This window comes from Theropithecus gelada, chromosome 11 (assembly GCF_003255815.1).
Source record: "Theropithecus gelada isolate Dixy chromosome 11, Tgel_1.0, whole genome shotgun sequence".
Taxonomy (NCBI): Eukaryota; Metazoa; Chordata; class Mammalia; order Primates; family Cercopithecidae; genus Theropithecus; species Theropithecus gelada.
Window position 1 is genome coordinate 68,526,560 of NC_037679.1, and position 27,270 is coordinate 68,553,829.

Genomic DNA, 27,270 nt, shown 5'->3' on the forward strand with positions numbered 1-27,270 from the left:
ACAAGGTCGCGCTTTGCCATCAAGAGTGGAGTGCAGTGGCGTGATCAGAGCTCACTGCAGGCTCAAACTCCTGGGCTCAAGCCATCCTCCCACCTCAGCCTCCTGTGTAGCTAGGGCTACAGGCACATGCCCAGCTAATTTTTTTATTTTTAAAATTTTTGTAGAGATGGGGTCTCACTATATTGCCCAGGCTGCTCTCAAACTCCTGGCCTCAAGTGATCCTCACGCCTCAGCCTCTCAAAAAGTGCTGGGATTATAGGAGTGAGCCACCACATGTGGCTTTTCTCCAGTTTATAGATGAGGAAGCTAAGGCCCAGAGAAGTTAAACTGTTTGCTCTTGGTCACACAGCAGGAGTGGCCAGGCCAGAAACTAAACCCAGGTTATTTAACTCCAGGGCTCATACTCTTTCTTCTTATTCTTTGTACTTGCCTCACATGTTGGACACATTTTTGTATTCTAAGAATAATATATTTTATTTTAGTAAATAGCACGTGGGAACCTTCCCAGACTTGCCCTGTTCCTCACACTGCCATGGCATTGATTATCTGGACCCCTAGTTTGCCCAGGCACCTAGTCATGTACCCACTAGCCCTGGCTTCTGTTTTTCCCCGTATGCCTGCCCAGCTCCCTGGTTGTACTCTGAGCTCTCTGTTAGCAGGGACTGTGTGTCAGTCATACCTCTGTTTATCCTCCCCACCCCCCCAGCCATGTCTAGCCCTGTTAAACATTCGACTAAGCGGTCCACTTACAGACTTTGTCACCCAGGGGTGCTTAAATGCAGCAGCTACAGGTGGGCTAAAGAAAGATTCTGTTGACCTCATGCTGGGAAAAGCAGTAATAAGAAATTGAGGGAAATGTAGGAGTGTTTGCAGTGTCTGTGGTTTTTGAGTCTGGCCTCATGCAGACTCAAAAGATTACACCCCTCCAAACATTGAGGCAGCCCTGCAGTCCTATAATGCCTCCACTGATATTTGCTCCCAGTCAGTCAGGCCAAATTACTTAGGGATATGGCCCAGGATGGAATCCATAGGTTTCTGTGAGAACCGCCAGAGAATGCCACAGCCCTTTGTGCCCTTGAAACGATGCAGTCCCTTCCTTGCAAATGCGAAGTGACTGGTTGTAGTTTCAGCAGCATTCTCTGTGGTTTGTTTTTCTTCTGTTTAGGGAATTGTGTTGTTCTGTTTTAAACTTCTTTCTAACATGCAGAAAATAACATGGTTCTCTTTTCGTGTGCCCCACTCAGATCAGAGAGGTTAGCTTGGTTGGTTAGCCTCATCTAGACAAGTGGTGAACATAGGTACTGATATTTTCAACATTTCAGCCTCATAAAATGTCCTTGTTCCAAAAATGGTACTCTTGAAAGTGAAAGTGTATAGTGTGAATTCTGAGAGCCTAAATACCACTAACACCTCTGCTCATTGCTATTGGAGCACGTTAGCTAGAAGAAACCTTTTTTCCCTCTGCAAGTTGTTCTCTTACCTTTTTTTCTGCATGACCTCTGAGTGATCTTTTAAAATAACTTTATTGAGTCTAATTCACATCTCATACACTTTATTCATTTAAAGCATACCATTCCCTGGCGTTTAGTATGTTCACAGAATTGTGCAACCATCGCCTGCCGAGACCAACTTGGTCGGGGAGAGCCTAACCCAGCAGTGCTAGAGGAATTAAAGACACACAGAAATATAGAGGTGTGGAGTGGGAAATCAGGGATCTTGCAGCCTTCAGAGCTGAGAGCCTTGAACAGAGATTTACCCATGTATTTATTGACATCAAGCCAGTGATAAGCATTGTTTCTATAGATTATAGATTAACTAAAAGTATTCCTTATGGGGAAACAAAGGGATGGGCTGAAATAAAGGGATGGGTTGGGCTAGTTATCTGCAGCAGGATCATGTCCTTAAGGCACAGATCGCTCATGCTATTGTTTGTGGTTTAAGAATGCCTTTAAGTGGTTTTCCGCCCTGGGTGGGCCAGGTGTTCCTTGCCCTCATTCTGGTAAACCTACAGCCTTCCAGCCGTGGGTGTCATGGCCATCACGAACATGTCACAGTGCTGCAGAGATTTTGTTTATGGCCAGTTTTGGGGCCAGTTTATGGCCAGATTTTGGGGGCCTATTCCCAACCATCACCACAATCTAATTCCATTAATATTTTATCACCCTGAAAAGAAACCTAATACCCATTAGCAGTCACTCCCTCTTCCCCTCTCCCCAGAACCCCTGGCAACAACTAATCTACTTTCTCTCTCTTTGGATTTGCCTGTTCTGGACATCTCACATAAATGGAATCATATAACATGTGGTCTTTTGCTACTGGCTTTTTTCACTTCGCATATTATAATCAGAGTTCATCCATGTTGTAGCATGGATTAGTACTTCATGCATTTTTATGGCCAAATAATACTCCATTATATGGATATACCACATTTGAGTTGTTTCTGCTTTTTGACTGTTATGAATGTTACTGCTATGAACATTTATGTACAAGTTTTTGTGCAGACATATGTTTTCATTTCTCTTGGGCATATTCCTAGGAGTAGACTTACCTGGGTTATGTGGTAACTCCATGCTTAACCTTTTGAAGAATTGCCAAATTATTTTCCAAAGCGCCTGCACTATTTTACATTTCCAGCAGTAGTATGTGAGGGCTCCAGTTTCTCCACATCCTTGTCAACACTTGTTATCTGTCTTTTTTATTTAGCCATCCCAGTGGGTGTACAGGGATGTCTCACTGTCGTTTTGATTTACAACTCCCTGTGATGTACTAGCTAGTGATGTTGAACATCTTTTCATGTATTTATTAACCATTTGTCTGTCTTCCTTGGAGAAATGTATGTTTAGATCCTTCGTCCACTTTTTAATTGGATGTTTCATCTTTTATGAGAGTTGTGAATTCTTTATGTGCACTTTTCAGAAAAGTGATCTGCAGGTGTTTCCTTCCATTCGATGGGTTGTCTTTTCACTTTCTTGATAGTGTCTTCTGAATCACAAAAGTTTTAAACTTTGAAGAAGCACAACTTACCTACTTTTTTTCTTTTGACACTTGTACTTTTAGTGTGATGTCTCAGAAATCATTGCCTAACCTGAAATCTCAAAGCTGTGTTTTCTTCTAAGAATTTTATAGTTTTAGTTATGAAGCTAGCATTTAGGTCTGTGGCTCATTTCATTATTTTTTACGTATGGTGTGGGATAGGGATCATTATTCTATTTAATAGTATTTATCTTTTTTTTGATTATGGAAGCAATGCATACTTACTATAGAAAACCTAGGTAAAGCAGAAAAACATAAAAAAGAAAAAAATTTCTCATGATTATACAACCAGAGATACATTGTTGACTTTATCTGTCACCTCAATCTTTTAAAAATGTATCTATATTTATGTTTATTTCGAAACATTATATCTATATATACTTATATATAGTATATGTATTATATGTATACTATATATGTATATATTGTGTATCATAGTGCATATATACTTTTAAATACGCTGCTTAACTGAAGTATGAGTTACTAGTGAGTCATCACAGAGTGAACACACCTGGGTAAGCACCACCCAACAGAGAAATCGATTATACCAGCACTCCCTCCCCATCACAAACTCCTTTCTCTTCCATGTATGTAGTTTCTCATCCTACCTTTTTTTTAAGTTGATTATAGCATGAGCATTCTTTCATGTCAGTAAAATTTCAAAACTGGTTTTTCATAGCTGCACAGTCTGGCATCAGCAACTGTACCATCACTGACTTGCCCATTTCCCTAGTGTGTGTCCCCAGTTTCAGCCTTCAGTTTTCTCAGAAATCCCATGCAGAATAATTTCTAGGGATTTGAGCACATTGGTGGGGTTGTGCTTTTGTTCTGGATGCACATGGAGACCCTGTCTGAATGAGCGGATCTGTCTGTGTCTAGCCCTGTGATTGCTGCAGAGTTCTCAGACAATCTGATTCGGCCATTCCTCATCCACATCATGTCTGTGCCTGCTCTGGTGACTCATCTCAGCACAGTGACCCCTGAGGTAAGCAGGCTTTGTGAGTTCCCCGCGAAAACCCAATTGTGTTTTTGCTTTTCTTCTTAGATATCAGAAAGTAAAATGGCTTCTCTGCTCATTTCCACACCTCCCTTTAATGTTCTTTGGGACCAGTGGCCATGATAGACACACTTGTGTTAGTAGCCCAAAGAAGTGGGTTCTCGTCTGTCCATTTTCTTCTTGGTGTTTACTAGCACATCCCGCATAACCAGGGGTGATCTGCAAGTGATCAGGTTCACTCTCTACAGGAAACTGTTCCTGGCAGTTTCTGATTTAACGGTCGGCCATTGTTTGCAGCGCCTCACTGTTTTGGAATCCCATGACATGCTTCGTAAATTCATCATGTTTTTAAGAGACGAAGATCGATGCCGTGACGTATGTGAAAGTTTAGAAGGATGCCATACGCTTTGTCTAATGAGTGAGTATCTGTGGCTGGAACTTGACTGTGTCCTGGCCATCAGGGAAAGCCCAAGTGTTTTGCCTGTCACTATTCTAGAGATTTGGTGGTTTTTTGTAACAGTTGGAAGTGCTTACAATAAAAAACACATATTTAGATAGACAGTTAAAATAGACACATAAATTAAAAGCACATGGAAAATATACTGGCCTGGTAAACTAGTTAAGTGACTGTTAATGAACATTAGATGTCAGCCTTTAGCTTCCTGGCAGTCAAGGAAAAAGTGGAAATGCGGTGAATTGCCTGGATAATTCTCGTCTCAAGGGAGAAGGGAGGGAGTAGTTAGGTGGGGCTTATATCAGAGCAGCACCTGCATTACCTGTTTTACAGTGTTTTCATTGTAGATGGAAGAAAGGATTTGTTAATAGAAGCATCTGAGGCAGAGGCACAAAATTCTCCTTGCCTAAATTTATTTTAGATAGGAAAAGCTGGTTTTTTTTTTTTTTTTTTTTTTTTGAAGACAGGATCTCACTCTGTCACCCAGGCTGGACTGCAGTGGCACAGTCATGGCTCACGGCATCCTAGACTTCCCAGGCTTAGGTGGTGTCCCACCTCAGCCTCCTGAGTAGCTGGGACTACAAGCGCACACTACCATGGCCGACTAATTTTTGTATTTTTAGTGGAGACAGGGTTTTTCACCACATTGCCCAGACTAGTCTCAAACTCCTGGGCTTGAGCAATCCACACGCCTCAGCCTGTGGGATTACAGACTTGAGATAAAAACTTCCCTGGGGCCAAATTTCATGAGGAGTTTATGGTGCGAGTGTTCACATGAGGGATATTGACTAACTGGTGAACGTTGAATAGCAGCGACTTCCCAGGACATTCAGATATTCTTCAAAGGCCATTTCTTATGTTGACCCTTGATTTTTAAGCATTAATATAATATTAAAATGTAATACTAACTAAATATCACTTACCTCTGTGTGCCTGACATTTTACCTGCTACTTCATCCTCATATGGACAGTAGGGATCATCATTCCAATCTTACAAATGAAGAAACAAGTTTGAGACATGGGTAGACAGCCACAGCGCACTTTGTCTGTGGCAGAACCAGGATTTGAAGTCAGCTCTGCCTGTTTTTTATCTTTGCACCACATAGCAGCCTCCAGCACTGACAGGTGCCCCTGATGTGGAAATGTCTTCCTGCACATGGGATGTGGCCGCCTGAGCCACAGACAGGGAACAGGGCCGGGAGGCACCAGAGTGTTTGGGCCCATCACACTCAGCCTTCTCTCTCTCTAGGCAACCTCCTACACTTGGGCTCCCTCAGCCCCAAAGTGTTAGAGGAGGAGACAGATGGGTTCGTGAGTTTGCTCACCCAGATGCTGTGCTACTGTCAGAAGTACGTGTCCCAGAAGAAGTCCAACCTGACCCACTGGCATCCTGTCCTTGGCTGGTTCTCCCAATCTGTGGATTATGGGTGAGTCCCAGATGCAAATCGCTGTCTTTCTTGCCTCTCTCCCACCATCTTCTTCTTCCTTCTTTCTTTCTTCCAGCTTGTGGTGTTTTGTTTCTTATTACAAAAATAATACATATTCATTATATATTAATAAATTGTGAGTAAGAACAAAAGAGGATAAAGACCAGACCATTGTCCCGTAAACCAAAGATAACTTGAGTGAATATCTTGTCAGTTTTCCTATCTAGAAATACTGATCGTTTTTTACAAAATTGAAATCATACTATTTTGTATTTTGTTCCTTCCATTCAGTTATGGACCTTATCAATGTTTTTTCTTCTTCACTGTCACTTTTATTGATTGACTAGACTGCCATATTTTGGAGATGCTAAAATAAGACAGATGATTCAAAGGGAATAGAAATCACCCAAAATCCTTTTCAAGAGGTAGAATATAAATTTTTAAAAGTTTAATTACGAACTTAAAGACATGAGAAACACTAGACTAGAAGAAGGGAGATCAAGTAAGGCACAGCTTCACGAATTTGAAACATCTACCTGAGCTGAGATAAAGTGGTTTCTGGAGAGAAACCAGCTCTGCTGCCCACCTGTTTTCTTGTTCACATATCTGCTCGAGGCATGGGGTCCCTGGCAGTTACCCTTGCAGCAGAAAACTAAAGGCCAGGGGAGGAAATCCCCAAATTTGCTCTTTTTTGTACCTGAGTGACATCCCTGGGTCCTATCTAGTTAAAAAAGACTCATTGCTAGGGAACAGCCTGCCCCAGCGTGACACCCCAGCCTGAAGAGGATGGGGCGGAGGTGCTGAGAGTCAGGAGGCTGTGGGAGGTAAGCGAAGCAGAGCAGCACCTTCGCAGACAGCCTGCTCTCCGCTCCACTTCCTCTTCTTGGAGGGCTTGGACGACTTGCTTTGCCTCGCTTTCCTCATCTGAAACCTGGGGATAATTTTCACCGTCCCTTTGATAGGGCTTTCTAGAAGGATTGAATGAGATAATGCATGTAAATCACCTACCAGCAGGCCTGGCCGTGCTCAGGGTTGGTGACTATTAACAATATGATGATCAATGTGGGAACCAGTAGGGGTGTCACCTCATCTTCTTGAGCAGGAAGGTGACAACAGATTCCAGGAATTTGAGGGATGCTGAGTGCAGTGTGGAGTCAGGCAAGGAGCCCCTGGAAGGCAAGGAAACACTGGGGAGGCTGCTGAGTCATCTAGATTTGGCCCCTCACCGCCTGCAGGCCAGCTGTGAGGAGGGAGGCCGTGCAGTGGGTACAAGATTGTTTTTGTCACCTGGGTGACAAGTGTCTTCGAGAAGAATGTGACTCATGGAGCCTGGGGACCTGGGGAAGGCAGACAAGATGAAGAGTCAATGCCCTTGACATACCAGACCCTCAGCAATGATTTGTTAGTTTCACTTTTTTATTTTTGTAATCTTTGCCATATTGAGTGCCAGGTCCTAGCTCCAGCTCCCAGAGGAAAGCCGTTAGGAGCCGTGTGGGCTGGCCCTGGCCCTGCGTCAGATGGAACTGACAGGCCAGGTCTCCTCTGCTCTCTCCTAGCCTTAACGAGTCAATGCATTTGATCACCAAACAGCTGCAGTTCCTGTGGGGGGTGCCTCTGATCCGGATCTTCTTCTGTGACATCCTGAGCAAGAAGCTGCTAGAGAGCCAGGAGCCAGCCCACGCGCAGCCAGCATCCCCCCAGAATGTGCTCCCAGTGAAGAGTGAGTGGTGGGAGCAGGCCCGACCCTGTCGCTCCACTTGGCTGAAGTGCAGCTCCTGTTTCTTCCTGTGTGGATGTTCCACTGTGTTTGTGGGATGCTCTAACTTTGTTTTTGTTGTTGTTGTTCTTGTTGTTAGAGACAGAGTCTCACTGTATCACCCAGGCTGCAGTGCAGTGGCACAATCATAGCTCACTACAGCATCTAACTCCTAGGCTCAGGTGATCCTCCCACATCAGCCTCCCAAGTATAATAGCTGGGAGTATAGGCGTGTACTGCCATGCCTGGCTAATTTTTTTTTTTTCTTTTGTAGAGATGGGGGCCTTACCTTGTTGCCCAGGTTTGTTTCCAATTCCTGACCTCAAGCAATCCGCCCACCTCAGCCTCCTGAAGTGCTGGGATGACATACATCAGCCACCACACCTGGCCTCTAGCTTCTTCCACAACAATTTTGAGGCTTGTTAAGTCGCTAAGTTCATATATAGCAAAACAAAAAATCCATAGGAATAGAAAACAAGGATTGGGGAAATAGAAATAAGTGAACACAATCAAGATTGGGTCATAAAAGCATATCCACACACATATGTTCCATTAGGGCCACTGTGGCTACCTGTGGACTTCAGTTTGGTGGTGAACGAACATGAAATGTTTCAGAAACCAACATGAAAAGGGATCTGTGGATGCTTTCTTCTAATTTCTTAGAAGTAGAGCTTTTCTGAGTTCTTAAGAAAATAAATTTCTCATGTGGGACTCCTTATAAAGGAGGCACTCACTGAACCACAGGCGGGGCTAGCACTTCAGTGGCTTTCCTGTCGCAGGGTCAGTAATGGGTTCCATGGGAAGGTTCTTGTCGCACACTCTTATAAAAAGTTACAGAAAGGCCACTAACGCATAATTTGACAGAGTTACCTGCCTGTGGTGGGTTTTCAGGTTCAGGATGTCTGTCCTGCTACTCAGTGTGTTGCAAAACTCTGTCTCGTAGCTAGCAGTAAGCATGGACTCAGCAAATGTAACTCCAGCAGGATATCAATGGGAAGACTGAAAACAAAAGTAGAATGTCATTCAAAACCAGGTGTCAGAACTAGAGGTGGTCATGCCTTACTTCCCTCTAAAGGCACAGAAAATAGAGATGTAGCCGGGGCCCCTGCCTTTGCCACTCTTCCCCTAATATAGTCCTCTGAATTTTTACCATTGTGGGATTTGAAATTTGGTGATTTCCAGTGTAAGAATCCTATGTAAGATCTGAATATGCCTAGCTTATTCTGAGAAATTTTTGGATATTCAGAAGAGATCTTTGGATTGCACCTAAAAACCTGTTGTTAATGTTTTTCTAATTTATCCCAAAGAAATGCCTTAAATTGAGTGAGTTGCCCCACTGTCTGGCCTGGCTGTGCGTTTAGAGCTTTATTGAAATGCTCTTCCTTTTCCAGGGTGGGATTTGGCAGCTGGCTGAGCTGCGGCTCACATGTCTTCTTTTCTCCATGCCAGGTCTCCTAAAACGTGCTTTTCAAAAGTCGGCATCAGTCCGGAACATTCTCAGGCCTGTCGGGGGTAAACGGGTCGACTCTGCAGAAGTCCAAAAGGTTTGCAACATCTGTGTCCTCTACCAGACCTCGCTGACAACTCTCACACAGATCCGACTGCAGATACTCACAGGTTCGCAGTCCCCAAGGCATCTTCTACACCTCTCACGTTTGGCAGTTCGTCTTAGCAAAAGTTGATGTTTTTTTCTGGCTTTTTTGACTCAGAAAATAGATTCTGAAGGAGGGTGTTTTTTGAGCTGTTCCTCTTAGAAATTGATCCACCTCAGTTAAATTGCTCATGCTAACCTCAGTCATAAGCACTTCCATCCCATTCCTGTTTTGTGACTCTTATTTTAATTATGAAGTACAATTTACTTTTAAAAAGTTTTTATGTTTTCTGAGTAAAAAAACAAAAAGATAGGTTTGCAAAAAAAAAAAAAAAACTACTTTTAATTCCATAATCCAAAAACAATCAACTGTGCCTGAGTGTACTGCACATATAAAATAAATGTGTTTAAATTGAAATATATGGCGATATCGTTTCCTTTCCGGTAATCATTTTACCATGTCACAAATTTTTCGAAAACCTTATCTTTATTGGCTGCATAGTATCTTATCACATGGATATGCCCAACATTTGCCTTTTTAGCTTAACATGGAGGAGAGCCCCCTCTGAGCACAGAACTGGGCAACACGGGCTTTTAGGTTGCAGCACAGTTGTTATGAATTGGTCTTACAAGTACAAAAGGCCTTTGTAAACCGTGAAAGCCTTTTGTTACAGGAAGGATTAAGAACTTCTCTGCTGCATTTTACATTTTTTAGCATCATAAATCACTGCTTCTCTTTCACACTTATCCATTCTTCAAATATTTATTGAGCACCCCTGTGTGCCAGGCACTGAGGATACAGAGGTGAACGAGACAGCCAATTTCTTTGTTCTCAAGGGGATTGTATTCAAGTAGTGGGGAGACCAAAAATAAGCAAGTAAAAAGTAGGTCTCATATAACAATGGGCACTGTGAAAATGAAAATGCTGAGAGACGATGTTGGCTTGGGCTGCAGCAGGATTTCTCAGCCTCAGCATTACGGACATCTTGGGCTGGCCCATTCTTTGTCATGAGGGGCTGTCTTGTGTGTTTTGGGATGTTTAGTAGCCCTGGTCCCTACTCATAGATGCCAGTAGCACCTTCTCAACCAGCTGTGACAGCCAAATATATCTTCACATTTGGCATTCAGCCAGATGCCTCCTGGGAGGCAAAACCATTCCTGGTTGAAAGCCACTGGCCTAGTGTAGTAGCAATGGAGATTAAGACAGGAGGATTTAGATTTGTTTTAGAGGTAGAAGATAGGGGTCTTACTGGTAGCTTGGATTTGGGAGCATGAGGACCAAGGGATTTAAAGAAGATACCAGGTTGTTGGTCCAACCACCTGTGTGGATGGTAGCACCATTTGCTGAGCTGGGGAAGACCAGGGGGCAGGGCCTGTGGGGAGTCTGTTGTGTTGTGGCTGTGATGAGGGAAAGGGGCCTACCAGGCATGATGGCAGAGGTGACACTCTGGGAGCGTCAGCTGAGAGATGGAGTGTAAAGCCATGGGCTTTCAGCCTAGGGCAGGTTTCCCAAAGATGAGCAGAGAAGGGGCAAGACCATACCTGGGGCACCCCAGCACCTGAGGGTTTGGGCAGCATCTTGAGTGAGAGGAGTTTGGGGTTATGGTTTGTGTCCAGCTTTTTAAATGAGCTCACATTGAAGCTCATTTTCCCAAGTGAGAGAATCCAAATACAGGTTTTTTAGTCAACTTGAAAATATACACTTTAAGGATGAAGATAAACTAAAGTGTATGTTTGATATTCAGTCTATTTAGCAACTAAGATTATAGAAAATAACACTTGTTTTTAAAATACTGTTGTTTTTCTGCTGACAACTTAGGAAGTGTCTGTACTCCTCACACGCATCTGACAGCACTGGCGCCCCTGCTGGTCTGTCTGCCATTGCTCTGCCAGGCCCACTGTCTCCATCTCTGTCTAAATGGCTTGATATGCAGCCCTTGTTGAGTCAGTGTGTGATGCTATGAGTATTCTAGTCTACGCTGCGTGAGTCCTTTATACAGAACTCGAAGATACTTGCTTTTCTTCTTTTATCCTATAGGAGTATATCTGTGATCTCCACAGTGTAACTGTTTCCTCTGTTTCTATTTTAACCTGTTTTTGAATTGTGAGATTTCCACATTCTTGGGTATGTTTGATATAACATGGACAGTTGAAAGACTAGTTATGAGTGGGGCATCTATGTAATCACCAACAGATCAAGAAAGTCTTGCTTCTAAAGGCTTCTTTATAACCACATCCTCCTACCCTTGAAAATGTGAGGTCTAAGCTCTAGGCATAATCACTAAATTGGTACAATTCTTGGCCTCCTTTAGAATTCCTTCAGTTCACCCTCTAAGCATCCTTCAGTAGCACTGGTGGAGTTCCCCCAACTTCCACTGCTGGCTAATATACTTTCCCCAAACAGTTCTGTATTGAAAACTAAATAATTCAGAGAGTACCCTATAAGATGAAAGGTATTATAAGGGCTCAAATACAAGGTGACTGTGCTTTTCTGAGGAACACACCTTACTGTATATTCAGTGATACATGGCATTTCAGATCCAGCCTTTCTAAGTCAATAGCTGCGTTATTAGATGTAAACTATATCAGTGATGTGGCCTGTGTGTCTGATGCCTTGTAGCCATGAGGAAACAAACTTAGAATGTCCTCTGTGTCCCCTTTTGCTTCCTCAGGGTTCCATTTTTGTATATTTCAGAGCATCCTAGCACAGTCATTGACTGCATTTCCACTTGTAACATAAGTAGAATAATAGAGGTAGATGGGGGGGAAGCTTTGCCAAAGGTAGTGAGCCTGCAAGATGGTTTAAGGCAGGGGTCAGCAGACTACTGTGTGGGGGCCAAATCCAACCCACTACTTGTTTTTGTCAATGAATTTTTACTAGAACAGAGCCAAATGTTTCTTTCTTTCTTTTTTTTTTTTTTTTTTTTTTTTGGAGACGGAGTTTCACTCTTGTCGCCCAGGCTAGAGTGCAATGGCGTGATCTTGGCTCACTGCAACCTCCGCCTCCCAGGTTCAAGCAATTCTCCTGCCTCAGCCTCTTGAGTAGCTGGGATTACAGGTGCTGGCCACCATGCCCGGCTGATTTTTGTATTTTTTAGGAGAGACAGGGTTTCACCATGTTAGCCAGGTTGGTCTCAAACTCCTGACCTCAGGTGATCCACCCACCTTGGCCTCCCAAAGTGCTGGGATTACAGGCGTGAGCCATCGCACCGGGCTGCCAAATCTGTTTCTTTACACGTTGTCTGTGGCCGCTTTTGTGCTGTAGTTGGTAGCACTGAGTAGTTTTAACAGTGTTAGACTAAATTTAGCCTGAGAATGCCTCCATATTTGGAGTCCTTAGGTAAGGAACTGTAGCCTAACTTAGTATGTAAACTGACTAGAAGTCTAATTTAGGAGTATTCAGTATATTTGTAACAAATAGCTGCCAATCACAGCAGCCTAGCTTCAGTCAATCACAGGTGACCATCTGATCAGACCACGTTCAAATAAGGCAAAGCCGAGGTGTAACCAGTCAAGCTGTCTCTGTACCTCACTTCAGTTTTGCCCCTAAATGTTGCCTGCCCAGAATGCAGACTGGAGCTGTCTGAACCTCTTCTGGTTCTGAGGGCTGCCTGATGGATGAATTGTTTTTTGCTCAAACTTGGCTAGATTTAATTTAACAGCAGAGACCTTCTGGCCCACAGTGCCTAAAATTATTTACTCTTTGGCTGTTTCCTGAAACAAATTGCTGATCCCTGATTTAAAGCATAATGCTAAGTCAGACCTGAGTTCTATTCTTGGCTGTGACATATAAGCTGTGTGATTTGGGGCCAATTATTTAACCTCTCTGTGCTTCAGTTTCCTCCTGTATAAGATGGGGATAACGCTGGGCCTCAGAAAGTGGAAAGCAAACAATACATACAGAGTGCTTAGAATGGTGCCTGGTACGTAGTCAGCACCCACTAACTACTGGCTCTTATCATTGTTACTCTTGTGGTGATAATGCTGTTCTCCATAATCCCACCTTCTTCTCATGTGCACTAAATGTTCATGAATAGGTTTAAGTGTTTTGTTTTCCCACTGGATAGGAGAAATAACAGACCAGGTGGAGTCTCCACCTGAAGCTTAGGTTTCTCTGTCTTTTTTCCAGGTCTCACTTACCTTGATGACCTGCTGCCCAAACTGTGGGCATTTATCTGTGAGCTCGGGCCCCACGGAGGGTTAAAGCTCTTCTTGGAATGCCTGAACAATGACACTGAAGAGTCCAAGCAACTCTTGGCCATGCTGATGCTGTTCTGTGACTGTTCGCGGCACCTTATCACGTAGGTTGACTGCTGTGGGACTGAATTCCTTTCCTAGAATGTGGAGAGACCGAAATACAGTGTCAGTAAGGAAGTCATTGCTGATGTGATTACTGCAAACATTTGGACCTGTGTGGCAGGGCATTGTAAGAACTGGCCATTTACCAAGTGAGCAGCATGCAGTAAAAGTTCAGCAGTTGTTGGGGTGGGTCCCTGGGAGTTAAAAGTTCCCATCCTTTCAAGGAAGCTGATCAGTACTACTGACTGTGGCTTGGGGTCTCCTGGAGATGGGTTTAGATCATGGCTCAGCCGTTTATTCACTGTGCTAGCTAGATTCCTGAAAAATTCCAAAGTCAAAGAGCCAGGGTGCAGATCCTTGCTGAGCAGATCTTAGGACACCCTGGGCAAGGGATCAAGGATGCAACCTCTCTGAGACTCAGTTGACTCATCTGTAAATGGGAATAACAATAGCACGTACCTTTTAGGCACATGGTAGGGATTAAAAGAGATAATTGTTGGAAAGTGCTTATCACAGTCCCTTGCACATAGGATGAGTTCAATACTTGTTGGCTCTTATTATTATCAAGCCAACCCTGAGCAAGTTTCTTAACCTCTTTGAGTCTCCATTTCCTTATTAGAATGGAGAGAATATTACCAGTTCAATAGAGGGTAAGTGAAAAAAAAGAGCATCAAATACTTAGTGCAGTGCCTGGCACAGAGTGGGAAATTAACAAACATTAGTCCCATTTAGTTCCTTTGGTTTTTAAGCTTATGCGTCTCCTTGTGTGTTTGGTATTCTTTTCATTCCACCTTTTCCCAAAAGGTTGGTGAAGAATTATAAGATAGAATGGACCTCAGGCAGTTATGTTCAGGCTGGAAGACATTAGCGGGAGAGGATCAGGGACATGTAGGTGGCAGATTAGGTGAGGATCATGGAGGAACTCACTGAGCAGTTGGAGGCAAGAGCAGGGGTCTAGCTGCTGGTGAAGACATCCGTAATCACTGGGTAAGGGGTAAGCCAAAAGTGAATCTTATTCTAGTGAATGGAGCAGTGTTAGGAAATGTTCAGATAGAGCTGTGTCTTAAACGGCTCGTATTCATATGTTCTTTCAAACATTCATTTACTCACAAATGCTTACTGAATACCTACTAAGTATCACTAGTATGTGTCTTAGATATTGAATAAGATTCTACAGCTTTCCTCAGTAAACATCAACTCTCGGTCAACGTTCCTTGATATGCAGACGTGAATGAGGAAGGCGTGAATTGAGGTGTGAATTAAGAAAGTGCCACAGTCAGAGTCTTATGAATAAGAAAAATATAGAGTACAGATTTTTTCTTAATTGTATTTTTCAACTTTTTACTATGGTCGATTTCAAATTAATAGAAAGTAGAAAGGATGATATAATGAACTCTTCTGTGCCCATTATCAGCTTCAGCAGTACCAACTCACAGCCAGTTTTGCTTTATCCAAATGCCCACCTGCTCTTCTCCCCCACATTATTTTGAAGCAAATCCTAGACATCATATCATTTTTTTAAATTTTATTTTTACTTTATTTTACTTTAAGTTCTGGGATACATGTGCTGAAAGTGCAGGTTTGTTACATAGGTATACGTGTGCTGTGGTGGTTTGCTGCACCTATCACCCCGTCATCTAGGTTTAAAGCTCCACATGCATTAGGTATTTGTCCTAAGGCTCTCCCTCCCTTTTCCCCCGATGACATCATATCGTTTTATCTGTAGATTTTACAGTAAGTATCTCTACAAGATAAAGCTTATTTCTCAACCTTGTTTATTTTGTTTATTAAGCAGTACAGATTTTTTTCTCTTTGCCTTTTTTCATTGTGGAATTCTGGGTAATTTTCTCTCTGATTTAGAATCCTTGATGACATTGAAGTTTATGAAGAGCAGATTTCATTCAAACTGGAAGAGCTGGTCACCATCTCCTCTTTTCTGAATTCCTTTGTGTTTAAGATGATCTGGGATGGAATCGTAGGTAAGATAAAAGGTGTCTGCTGTTGTTTGGTTGATGCTGCACCCAGGGAGGCCAAAGAGTCTATAGCGTCAACTGATTCTTAGCTTTATTGTCTATCCAAGTTAATAGAAGGTGCACATATATTCCCATAATTGGAAATTTTCTTTCTTTACTATCTGTGACCTCTTAAGATAGTGGTGTGGTTATAGAAGTCTTGCTCTCCCAGGCTCCCTTCAGGATTTGCATGTATGTGTCGAGGATTATTAATGATGATTAATTTTGCCCTGAATCTCCTGTTGATTCTTCCATTTGATTTCCATGAAGATAAAACATGTGCCAGTGCACACTTGAGATGAGAGTCCACCTCCCAAAGTGTCTCCAGTTGTTCAGGACAAAGCTCCTTATATTGAAAAGGCCTTTCGGATGACACACTTGTGGGAGGCAGCATGAGTGATTTTGTCTGAGAGGCACTCAGGCCCTGCAGACACTTAGCACGTACCCAGGGTGCCTTTTAATTCCTTCGGGTCCACATATAATTCAGAGCGAGGGAGATCAAGGACTTGATGACAACTGCAGAAGACAAGAGCTGTCCTCCCCCTGCTCTCTGGCTCTGACTCCTCCTCTGACTTTCCTGTTTGTTTGTCCCACAGAGAACGCCAAGGGCGAGACCTTGGAGCTGTTCCAGTCTGTCCACGGGTGGCTGATGGTGCTGTACGAGCGGGACTGCCGGCGGCGCTTCGCCCCCGAGGACCACTGGCTGCGAAAGTGAGCTCCAGGGGTGAGGAGGGCTCCATGGAAGCCAGCCTGCTCCGGCACACTGCCCGAGTGCTCAGCAGTCTTGTTCTAGGGCAGAGAGGACTTTTTCCCTCTGCTTCATTTTGTCTGTTCATTTGTGTAAAGAGAGCTGCTGTCCCTATGAAGCACCTGTCAGGACACTTCTGTTGAGAGATGTTTACACCAAATATGATTAGAGTTAATTAATGGCGACAGAGCCAGATTATATTTAGCATACATTTCTCATCCAAACTAGGAAGAGGTCTTTTAGCTGAGCTGAGCAACGGAGCATGAGAGTTAAAAGGCAGTTTTTATTAGCAGAGTTACTAGGGTAAAAACTGCTTTTAGGTTTTTTGGAGGGTAATGGGGTGGGGGAAATCCTCCTATCACAACTGAACATAGGTGCATATCCACATTTTTATCAAGGAGCTCAAGCTTTATGGCAACTGCCGAAGCTGTGGCACTAGAGCAGGGACTGGCGAACTTTTTCTGTAAAGGGCCAGATGCCTTTAGGCTTTGTGGACCAGACAGTCTCTGTTGTAGCTACTCAACTCTGCTCTTGCAGCACAAAAGCCGCCATAGGCTATACATGTATGAGTGAGTGTGGTCCTGTTCCCATCAGACTCTTGAAACAGGCAGCAGGCTGCATGTGGCCCACATGGTGTCGCTTCCCAGCCTCGCACTAGAGGATGATTTCCTTCTTTTAATTCTCCCAAACCCATGTCTTTCTTCTCAAGGGATCTCAAACCTAGCGTGCTCTTCCAAGAACTCGACAGGGACAGGAAACGGGCACAGTTGATCCTGCAGTACATCCCACATGTCATTCCTCACAAAAACGTGAGTTGCAGTCAGAGCTGGGCCCCGATGTGTCTTTTTGTTCCCTCACATGGTTCCTGCCTTTCCATCCTTGCTACAGCCATTGGAGGTAACTAAGTAGAATCATTCATTCAGCACAAGGAAACAGTGGTTGCCATTACTCTGTGGTGGGGTTTCACCAAGTGCTGGGGTACACAGCTGGAGAAGACAGAGTGACTGGCGATTCTGGTGGAGTGGCAGCCCAGGTGCAGGACCTGACCAGCTGGAGGAAGGGGAAGGGGTCAGGAAAGGGTCCCACAGGCAAAAGTGGACAGTGTTGAAAGACTGAGTGGGTTGAAAGGCTGAGTAAGAGAGGATGAGGTGCTGTTGGAGAGCCAAATGTGCAGTGTGGCTGGAGAGAATAGAAAGGATGGGGTCAAGAGAGGAAGCTGAGGAGGGTAGTAGGAGCTCGAGCAAGAGGACCTTAGAAACTGAGGCTGGGAATAGGGGCTTTATGCAAAGCCACCAGAGGGCTGGAAGCTTAGGAGGCACCTGGTCAGAGCCATACTTCAGGAAGGTCATCCTGGCTGCAGCGTGGAGGGCTGGCTAGAGGCTGGGATGTTAAAGCAAGCTGGCCGGCACTAGGGTGGGCCCTGGGAGTCAAAAGATGACCAAGTCAAGATATTTTTAAGGAGGCCTCAGAGAATGTTCACATCCCAAGGAGAAGGAAAGGAAGAATTCAGGTGATGCTCAGGTGTCTGGCTTGGGTGCTTGGGGGGTGTTTTCCTGAGGTGGAAGCACAGGTAAAAGCAGGGCTGGAACATGGTGGTGAGTTCAGCATTGAGCAGGTAGGATGTGAGATGTCTGCAGCTCCTGGAAGCCACTGGACAGGGGTCTGACATTCAGGAGTGAGGAGCCTGTGTAGGGAGAGCACCCAAATGTTCTGACTGCCCCCCCATGGACTGGGTGAGGTTGTCAGGGAGTCAGACAGCGCCCAAATCTCCTGACTCCCACCATAGTCTGGGCGAGGTGGTCAGGAAGTCAGATGGAGTGAGAAGTCCAGGGCACTGAGGCAGAGCCCTGCAGGACCCGTCCCACAGAGGGCCAGCACAAGGAGGGAAGGAGGGAAACCAGGAGAGTGCCGCACACCCGGGGGATGAGAGAGACTTGGGGAGGGTTGGGATGTGGCAGGAGCATCCAGGAAATGAGGGTGGCAAGCATGGCTCACGTCCCTGATGAGTGACAGGTGCTCTGGAAATGTCTGATGCTGTGACAACACTCTGCTCCTCTCAGAAGAGGCTTCTGGGAGTCTAGGTTGTGTCCTTTATTTTTCTCCTGTTCTATTTTCTTTTTCTTTTAATGAAGTAGACATATTTTTAGAAAAGAGCATAAATCACATTTTTGTAAATTAGATCTCATTTTTCAGAGGTATTTCATCCTCACTGCTGTCTTGATACTGTTCTGTCCTTGACTTTAATACTTATGGTTGCTATTCTTTCCCCTCAAGCAATGATGTGCAAACAATGTGGCTGTTTAAATTCTTACTGCACTTGGCAAACTCTGAGAAGTGAAGGGCCTTATGGCGATTACTTAATCAAATGTGCCCTCCTTGCGGGAGCACCTGCTCTGATGTCCCTGACCTTGCTTCCAATAGGAAATGCACAGCTTTGCAAAGCAGGCCGTTCTGTGGCTTTACCTTTCCGAAAGATAGAACATTCTTCCTCATCATGAACTGTGCTTCTCGGTAACTTCTACCCTTTGGTCCTTGAACAACCCCTAAAAGTGGCTTCTCTTATCTTCTGTGATCTGTTGGCAGCTCCTGTTTGCCTCTGGGGCTTATGTTTTCCAAGTGTAGTATCAGCCTCTCCACCTCGTCTTTGTTTGAAGTAGGCTCCAACCTTCATCTCCTGGGCCTTATCTGGTTTGGTGGTGTCTGGTTTAAAATGCAGCCCCTCATCCTGGACCTGAGTGTCTGTGAAATCAGCCTCTGACCGTAGCATTTCCATAACACATAGTCTAGACCCTCCGCTCTGTTTCTCTGTGGTTCACATGTGCTGTGGCCACTGGAGGTGCTGCACGATATTTTAGATTGCTGAGGGGAACACAGTGAGACACCACATGAACTGCTAGTTCAGAGTAGTTCGTGGTTTCAGCATGAGATTGCACTACATTCTTTTTAATGATGATTGCAAAGCTGGCTTGTAAGAACGAAATAAAAGTATTTTATATTTCAAAGCAGGTGCATTTGTAAAATACAGTAACCGAGGTCTTAGGACATAAATATTTGGAAACTAATTACCTAGTAAACGGGACTGCTAGGGATTTCTTTTGGCCTAGGAGTACCATGAAAAAAGTTACTGCAATGATAGAGGTGCTGTGAATAAGAAAGTTTGGGAACCACTGAGATAAATTGGAATGACTTTTACGTCCAGGGTATATGGTAATCCTCACGTTTTTTTTTTTCTTTTGGGAATTTTGCTTAAATATGTCATCAAGGTTGTTTGTCCTTAGTTCATAAAATTTCCTCCCTTGGGAAAATGGGGCCCTCCTCATCTCCTGCCCCTTCCTGCTCCGTGATTGCAGGTCCTGGGGGAGTATCTAAGGTTTGGTGTGTTCAGAGTAGCCAGGCTGTCCTGTTGCCGCTCCGCCCATCTCAAGCTTCAGGCTCCCCCTAATGGCATGTGTGCTGCCCTCTGCCATTGAAATATTCTTGCTGGAGCATACAGGAGGGTAACAGGCTCTCTCTGCTCTGTTACTGTTATACCATCTGCCCTAAATATTGACCCTCCCCCTTGTTCTTGATTTCACTATAATGCCTTTCTTGTTTTCCTTAACATTTGTTAAAGCCTCAGCTCTGCCTGGTTCACGTGTACAGCACTTCATTTTCTGCACCCTCTTAACATTGCTTTTACCTATTTATGTGTGACTCATCCCCTGGCTGGGCCTTAAGGCCTCTCTGCCTTTTGCTTTTACCCAGAAGGCCTAAGCAGTGTGGGGTGGGCAGGGGCTGTGTAGTATGGGGGGCTGTGTGTGGGCTTTGGATTTCATTCCAGCCCCCTGCCCACCAACTGTGTAGCCTTGGATGAATAAGGTCTTCTTCATGTGTAGAATGGGGAGAATGAGCCGTACCCAGCTGTCCACTGTAGTCGCTGAGGTTGCCCAGTGCTTGCAGCCTGGATAAGCTTGCCTCAGACCTTCTTCCATGCCCCATAGAAATCCAGAGCCCTATCCAGGCTTTCTGTGGTCACTTCTGTCGCTTTAGTTCTGTTTCTGTGTCTTCTGCTGTCTCCACCCCATGAGTTACCCCAGATGTAACTCACCTTCCGCCTGTGTATCACCAAACAGCACCCCTTCAGGTGGCCATGCCAAAGATTTGGGGTCATAGGAAGTACTTGTGTCACAAACTACACAACTCCACATGACTAAAACACCTGTTCTCAAAAGTCCTGCTGTTCCCCTGCCATAGAGAGGAGAGATAGTGGCACCCTTCATTCCTATCACCAGCCTCCCTCCCTGTGTCCCCAGTCTGTCCCCTCTCTTCTGCATGGCCCTGGAACCTCTCAGGGCTTTTGGTTCTACTCAGAGCACGTCAGTCCTGTCATGTCTAGACCTGTCAACCAGCTTCAGCGAGATGCTTCACTGAACAGTAGTTCTTCCACTCAGTACCGTCCCCTTTCTTCTTCTTCTTCTTCTTTTTTTTTTTTTTAAAGACAGAGTCTCACTCTGTCACCCAGGCTGGAGCGCAGTGGCACGATCTCGGCTCACCACAACCTCCGCCTCCCGGGTTCAAGCAATTCTCCTGCCTCTCAGCCTCCCAAGTAGCTGGGATTACAGCATGCGCTACTACGCCCGGCTAATTTTGTATTTTTAGTAGAGTTGGGGGTTTCTCCCTGTTGGTCAGGCTGGTCTCGAACTCCCGACCTCAGGTGATTCCCCCACCTCAGCCTCCCAAAGTGCTGGGATTACAGGCATGAGCCACCGCCCCCAGCTGTTACTGTTCTTATTTGTATTTAATAAAGCTCTTGACTTTGGGGGAGATTCCCATTTTTGTTTTGTTTTGTTTTGTTGGATTTTTTTTTGTTCTGAGATGGAGTCTCGCTCTATTGCCCAGGCTGGAGTGCAGTGGCGCAATCTCGGCTCACTGCAAGCTCCGCCTCCCGGGTTCACTCCATTCTCCTGCCTCAGCCTCCTGGGTAGCTGGGGTTACAGGCATGCACCACCACGCCCGGCTAATTTTGTATTTTTAGTAGAGTTAGGATTTCTCCCTCTTGGTCAGGCTGGTCTCGAACTCCCGACCTCAGATGATCCACCCGCCTCAGCCTCCCAAAGTGCTGGGATTACAGGTGTGAGCCACCATGCCTGGCTGCTACTATTCTTATGTTTAATAAAGCTCTTGACTTTGGGGGAGATACCCTTTTTTTTGTTTTTTTTTTTTGTTTTTTGTGTTTTTTTTGAGATAGAGTCTCGCTCTGTCACCCAGGCTGGAGTGCAGCAGCACGATCTTGGCTCACTGCAGTCTCTGCCTCCCGGGTTCACACCATTCTCCTGCCTCAGCCTCCCGAGTAGCTAGGATTACAGGCATGCACCACCACGCCTGGCTAATTTTGTATTTTTAGTAGAGTTGGGGGTTTCTCCCTGTTGGTTAGGCTGGTCTTGAACTCCCGACATCAGGTGACCCGCCCGCCTGAGCCTCCCAAAGTGCTGGGATTACAGGCGTGAGCCATCGCGCCCGGCCGAGATTACCATTTTTAGAAAAACAGCTGTGGTTGGATTTATGTATTCATTCAGCTGACTTTATTTAAATGGTATTAGGGTGCTGATTCTCAAGCCCAGGATGGGGCAAAGAGTCATGCTCTTCTAAAGAGGTTTAGCAGAATCTTACAAATAAGGAGAGAGGGTTCTTTTCAAGTAGTAATTGAGAAATATTACTTGTGGGACTGTGGTGGGCTTGAAGGCACATAGGAGGCAGATTGAAAGGTCAGGGAGCTTTATACTGTAGGGTCATTTTTAAATTCTCTGACTGTAGGAAAAATTATCTTTGAATTGTTTTTGTTCTTAGGATTCATAATATTGATTTCCCTTAAAGCAGGCACAGCTAGATAAAGAAGTCTCTGTAACTTGTTCTGTCATCAAGTTTTTATAGTGGATTATTGACTGAATGAGGAGGATTTTCTTTTTTCTTTTTCTTTTTCTTTTTTTCTTTTTTTTTTTTTTTTTTGGAGACAGAGTCTCACTGTGTCCCCCAGGCTGGAGTGCAGTGGCATGATCTTGGCCCTCTGCAACCTCTGCCTCCCAGGTTCAAGCGATTCTCCTGCCTCAACCCCCCAAGTAACTGGGACTACAGGCGCATGCCACCATGCCTGGCTAATTTTCATATTTTGTATTTAGTAGAGACAGGGTTTCACTGTGTTGGCCAGGGTGGTCTTGAACTCCTGACCTCAGGTAATCCGCCCACCCTGGCCTCCCAAAGTGCTGGGATTACAGGCGTGAGCCACCACACCCAGCCTTGAGGAGGATTTTCTCGTAGACCATTCCTAGCTGGACCCTAGCTGCAGGCAGACCACTCTTTCCGGAACGTTTTTTGCTTGACGTGTATTCAGCTATATTTCTAATTCCCACAACTGTTCCAGGGAATGCTTCTGTTCTCACAGGACACTCTAACCGGTAGCACATGTTAAGGCATCCCATTCTGCCTGCATCTCATCTAACTTCAGTTTCAGTCATTTTTGCAGGGTGTTTTTATGGAATCATCAGTTGCTGACCCTGTTTTCTGGTCCCGCCTCTGTTCATTTTAGAGAGTTCTCCTGTTTCGAACCATGGTTACCAAGGAGAAGGAGAAACTGGGGCTGGTGGAAACCAGCTCTGCCTCCCCGCATGTCACTCACATCACCATCCGTCGGTCCAGGATGCTGGAGGTGAGTGTGAAGCCTATGGAATCCTACCACAAGGAAGTGGGCCCTGCAACATGGAAGCTCTTTAGTGGACGATCTCTGGCTTTTTAACTGTTCCTGTTACTCCTTGATCTGAAATCAAGGCTCTGGGAGCAGGAAGGGGTCATTTGTCCTGTTGACTGCTCTGAACAGCTGCTTGATTAAACATGTCCTCAATGCTGGAGACCCAGCAGTGTCTTCCTTTACCCCATGAGAGTCACTGGGCTAGAACTTCCACCTCTTCCTGTCCCTTTGAAATGAGGACCAGAGCTGCCAGCCCCAGCGGCTGCACTAACACTCTCAGGTCTGTGCAAAATCCATTTGTCCCAGCAGGCACTTTGCCCAGACTCTCAACTGTGATTGTAGTAGAAGTGGAGTGGAGGTGTTACATTTACTGAGTTGTGTAGAGAAATACATTTATCACAGAGCTGGAAGTTCTTTGTAGACAGAAACTTAGAAGATACCACTGAAGTGACCCACCTGAGCTAAACCCATTGTCTGGGGCTATCACTGTAGGGTGACTCCATGGAAATTAGAGATAGGTACCCGGTCCTCATGTGTCAGAAAATTGTCATAATACATTGGTTTTGTTGGCACAAGACCCTGACTCCAATCTGCTGGAACATGGTTGTCATAAACTTAACTACCTACGGTGTTTGTGTTGTCCATGCCACAGCCTCCCCCAGGCTTGAATAGTGCACAGCCTCCCCATACGCGCTCATCCTGCCAGCAATAGAACTGGTGACTGAGCCACAGTCCCCATTCCCTGGAGAGGCTTGGCTTGATTTATTTGCCGTGTTTGCACTTTAGACCTTTTTATCACACTCCAGCCGCAGTTCCTCATGAGCCTATCCTGCAGTATAGGACAGTCACAGGATTCCCCTGACAGCATGTGGCCAGATAGCCACCCCAACCGGCAGATGGCTCCCGGCAGCAGCTCTTCCTCCTGACGTGTCTTCATTTTCTCCTGCGGTGCATCGCACCTTGCTTGTATCACTCCTTACTGGAGAGCTTGTCTGAGTGCCGCCAGCCACTGGTGATCAATGCCAAGAGCTGCTAGAAAGGCAGCATGTGCTGAACAGTGGATGTTTCTGACATTCTTAAAGGTAGGCATAAGGAATTGAAGTGCCCACTGGGCCCTGCAGGCCACGTGAAGGAGTAAAGCTGGCTGAGTGGGTCTCATTGCAGGAGCGTTCTGTTTGCATGCTAGACATGTAGAAATAATCTCCACTTCTGCTTTACCCTCCTGTTCTTCTTGAAACAGCCCCCTTGGTCTGTGTACCTCTACTTGAGAAAAACAGCCCCCATGAGTGAGTTGATAAATGGCAACTGACACCCAGCCTTAGTGTTGGGGAGCAGTGGGAAGCACATGCCTCCCCAGAAGAGGCCACCGCCACTCAGCTCCTCCAGACCCGCCATGTGGCGAGGTGGGCTCCATAATGCTCTGAGTTTTTAAGAGAAGGCCAAAATTCAGATCTTCCATGTTGTGAACTAATTGAACTCTGTAAAGTACCTAGAAAGTCAGATAACACCTGTCTTTCCACCAAATTCAACCTGTGGGCCACCCATTTGCAATCTCTGCTTTTGACTCAGAAAAAGCCCAATTGTGTGGTAGAAACTCCTTTTCCAGCACTTTCCTCAGCAGACCCAGATGCACCTCCCCTGTCTTTAGGAATCCGTAGCCCCACCACCCATCATGCCCACCCAGATGTGGCCAGCACCCACCCACGGGAAGAGTCTGGCATAGTGTACATTGCAGTATCTCCTGAGAGTGGCAGAATCCCCCGACTCCCTTCACAAATGTCGTTGCTTATTTTAAATTCACTTGACATCCCAATTACTCTGGCCCTACTTTTTAAAACACATCCCTCAGGGATGGCAAAAGAGATGTCTGTCAGGCTTTAGGCAAAGTTCCTTTTCCTCTTTACTTTCCACTGGAGAAGGGAAGAGGGTTGTTCATTGTTATCCCAGTTCTCGTAATCTGGTGGCTTGGTTATTAGAATATGAGAGCCCAGGGGCCTTTGCTGGATTTGGACACAAGGGGGCGGCAGTAAGCTGATCTCAGACTCATGCTCTCCTGGGCTTCGTTTTCTTTTTTTATGGTTAGTATTGAGGGCTGTGCTTCCATGTTAGGCTTCCAGATATTACAGTCCTGTAGGAAGGCTGTCCTTCCCAGAGGGTGAGTTTGGACTGGAACTCTAGCATTCAGAACCAGAAGGATCCTCAAACATACTCTTATCCAGTCCTTTCCCCTGTCTCTGTCAAAGGCAGAATTGAGGCCAGAGAACTTCAAACAGTCAAGGTCACTTGGATATCAGTGACAGAGCTGGGCCTGGAAGCCAGGCATCCCTTTTCTAGCTCGGTATTCCCTGTGTCTGCACGTTGAGATACAGTGAAGAAGAGGAACGCTGACTCACATTCACCTCCCAAGAGGCATGGATATAATCCTCGCACATCCACGCCAGTTCCCAGAAGGCAGGAAACGTATCACAAGAGGCGGTCCCCTCTAAACTTTTTAACAAAGAGGCTGATGTGGAGCCGGTCAAGCAAGACTGAGATTTGAATCCAGTAAATGCTCCTTGAGCTAGGCCATGTGCTACGTGCATTCACACGTACCATCCCATTTCAAACACATAACCACAAATGCATCTGCTAATCTGTGTGAAGGCTGGGGAGGCATAATTTTAAAGCAGGATGGAGGAACTCCTGCAGGCAGACAGGAACTTGTTGGAATTCTCCATCCGTCCTCATCTCGGTGCCAAGATAATTATCTTTTTTTTTTTTTTTTTTTTTTGAGACGGAGTCTCGCTTTGTCGCCGAGATTGGAATGCAGTGGCCGGATCTCGGCTCACTGCAAGCTCCGCCTCCCGGGTTTACACCATCCTCCTGCCTCAGCCTCCCGAGTAGCTGGGACTACAGGCGCCCGCCACCTCGCCCGGCTAGTTTTTTTGTATTTTTTAGTAGAGACGGGGTTTCACCGTGTTAGCCAGGATGGTCTCGATCTCCTGACCTCGTCAGGCGCCTGGCCCAAGATAATTATCTTAAATTTAGGCAGAATGGCTTAAATGCTGTTACAGCTGCCTAGTGACTTCCTGTTTCTCCCTTTTGTCATCTAACTTAATGATTCTCAAACTTTATGTACATAAAAAGTCCTTCTCAGGTTTGCCTCCACAAAACTGTGTTCCTGTTCCCACAGGTGACTTAGGGGTCTTGAGAGGTAATTTATCCCTTGCCCACTAACTTTGTGGAGCCTGACCCCTGAATAAGACTCAGGGGCACCACAGGATAGTCCTTTGGGGATCACTGAGTGAGCGTGGCAGGAAGGCAGCAAGGGTTCCCCAAAACAGGTCTTGCCGTACTGGCGTACTGCTCGTTTGCTTTGTGATGAGAGGACCAGACAGCAGCTGAGTGGATGCTATGGAGATGGTCTGTCTGACCTCTGCACAACATGTGACAGGGTTCCAGTTGTAGCTGAAAGGGAGAAGTGTGGTGTGGCCTTCACAGGACAGCAGGGTTGATTGGTCACTTGTTCCGTCACAGCATCTGAAGATGTCAGTTTCACCTGGTGATGGGGCCTCTCAAGTGGGGCCAACAGACTCTTCCCTGGGCCCTGTGCTGTTCATCACTGTTTTTATAGTCACTGCTCTGAAATAAAACCTCAGCACCCCAAGTACTAGGAATGCATTACATGATGGAACCAGAAGCCAGGAAGGCCTCAACAGATTAGAATCAAGAGACAAACTAAACAGATGATTTAGTAGGAGAACTCTGAAGTGGTGGTTCTGGGGCTGTGCATGTTGAGGTCTGGATAGAGAAGATGTGCTGAATGGCTGTGTCCTAAGAGAGCTGACCACCAGCCAGAAGTCCAGGCCCAGCACCACCCCCACGTCTTGGTCTCTGCTCCCTCCTTGGTCCCTGCCATCCACCTGCTCTGCTGCCAATAGAAAGATCTGACAGAAAGTCAGCCCTGTTACTCTTTGCCTAAAACGTTCTGCGGCTCCCATCACCCTCATTATGCCCCCTAAATTCCTCAGCATGACTTGCAGGCCCTTCATGATTGGGAAGGCAGCAGGAGATGAGGGTTGATGGGTAATTCTTTTCATTTTATAGTGTTCTGTAGGTTTGATTTTTTTTCTTTTTACTTTTTTTTTTAACCATGAGCTAAAGGTACTCTTAGCATTGAGAAAGAGAGAAATGCATCTTGTCCCGGTTTCTTTCATCCTTTGTCTGATGGCCAGGAGCTTGTCATGACTCAT

At 45.4% G+C, this 27,270-nt stretch overlaps 1 protein-coding gene across 2 annotated transcripts in view; it reads left to right on the forward strand.

Moving 5' to 3' along the window:
- UBE3B (ubiquitin protein ligase E3B) overlaps nucleotides 1-27,270 on the forward strand; it is a 59,531-nt gene that overhangs the window by 16,227 nt on the left and 16,034 nt on the right. For both annotated transcript variants that reach the window (XM_025400799.1, XM_025400800.1), the window contains exons 10-19: nucleotides 3,913-4,018; nucleotides 4,328-4,448; nucleotides 5,734-5,911; nucleotides 7,468-7,631; nucleotides 9,117-9,284; nucleotides 13,388-13,559; nucleotides 15,418-15,536; nucleotides 16,166-16,280; nucleotides 17,027-17,126; nucleotides 22,880-22,999. In XM_025400799.1, the coding sequence (XP_025256584.1) occupies nucleotides 3,913-4,018; nucleotides 4,328-4,448; nucleotides 5,734-5,911; nucleotides 7,468-7,631; nucleotides 9,117-9,284; nucleotides 13,388-13,559; nucleotides 15,418-15,536; nucleotides 16,166-16,280; nucleotides 17,027-17,126; nucleotides 22,880-22,999 (1,363 nt within the window). The remainder of the gene's footprint in view (nucleotides 1-3,912; nucleotides 4,019-4,327; nucleotides 4,449-5,733; nucleotides 5,912-7,467; nucleotides 7,632-9,116; nucleotides 9,285-13,387; nucleotides 13,560-15,417; nucleotides 15,537-16,165; nucleotides 16,281-17,026; nucleotides 17,127-22,879; nucleotides 23,000-27,270) is intronic.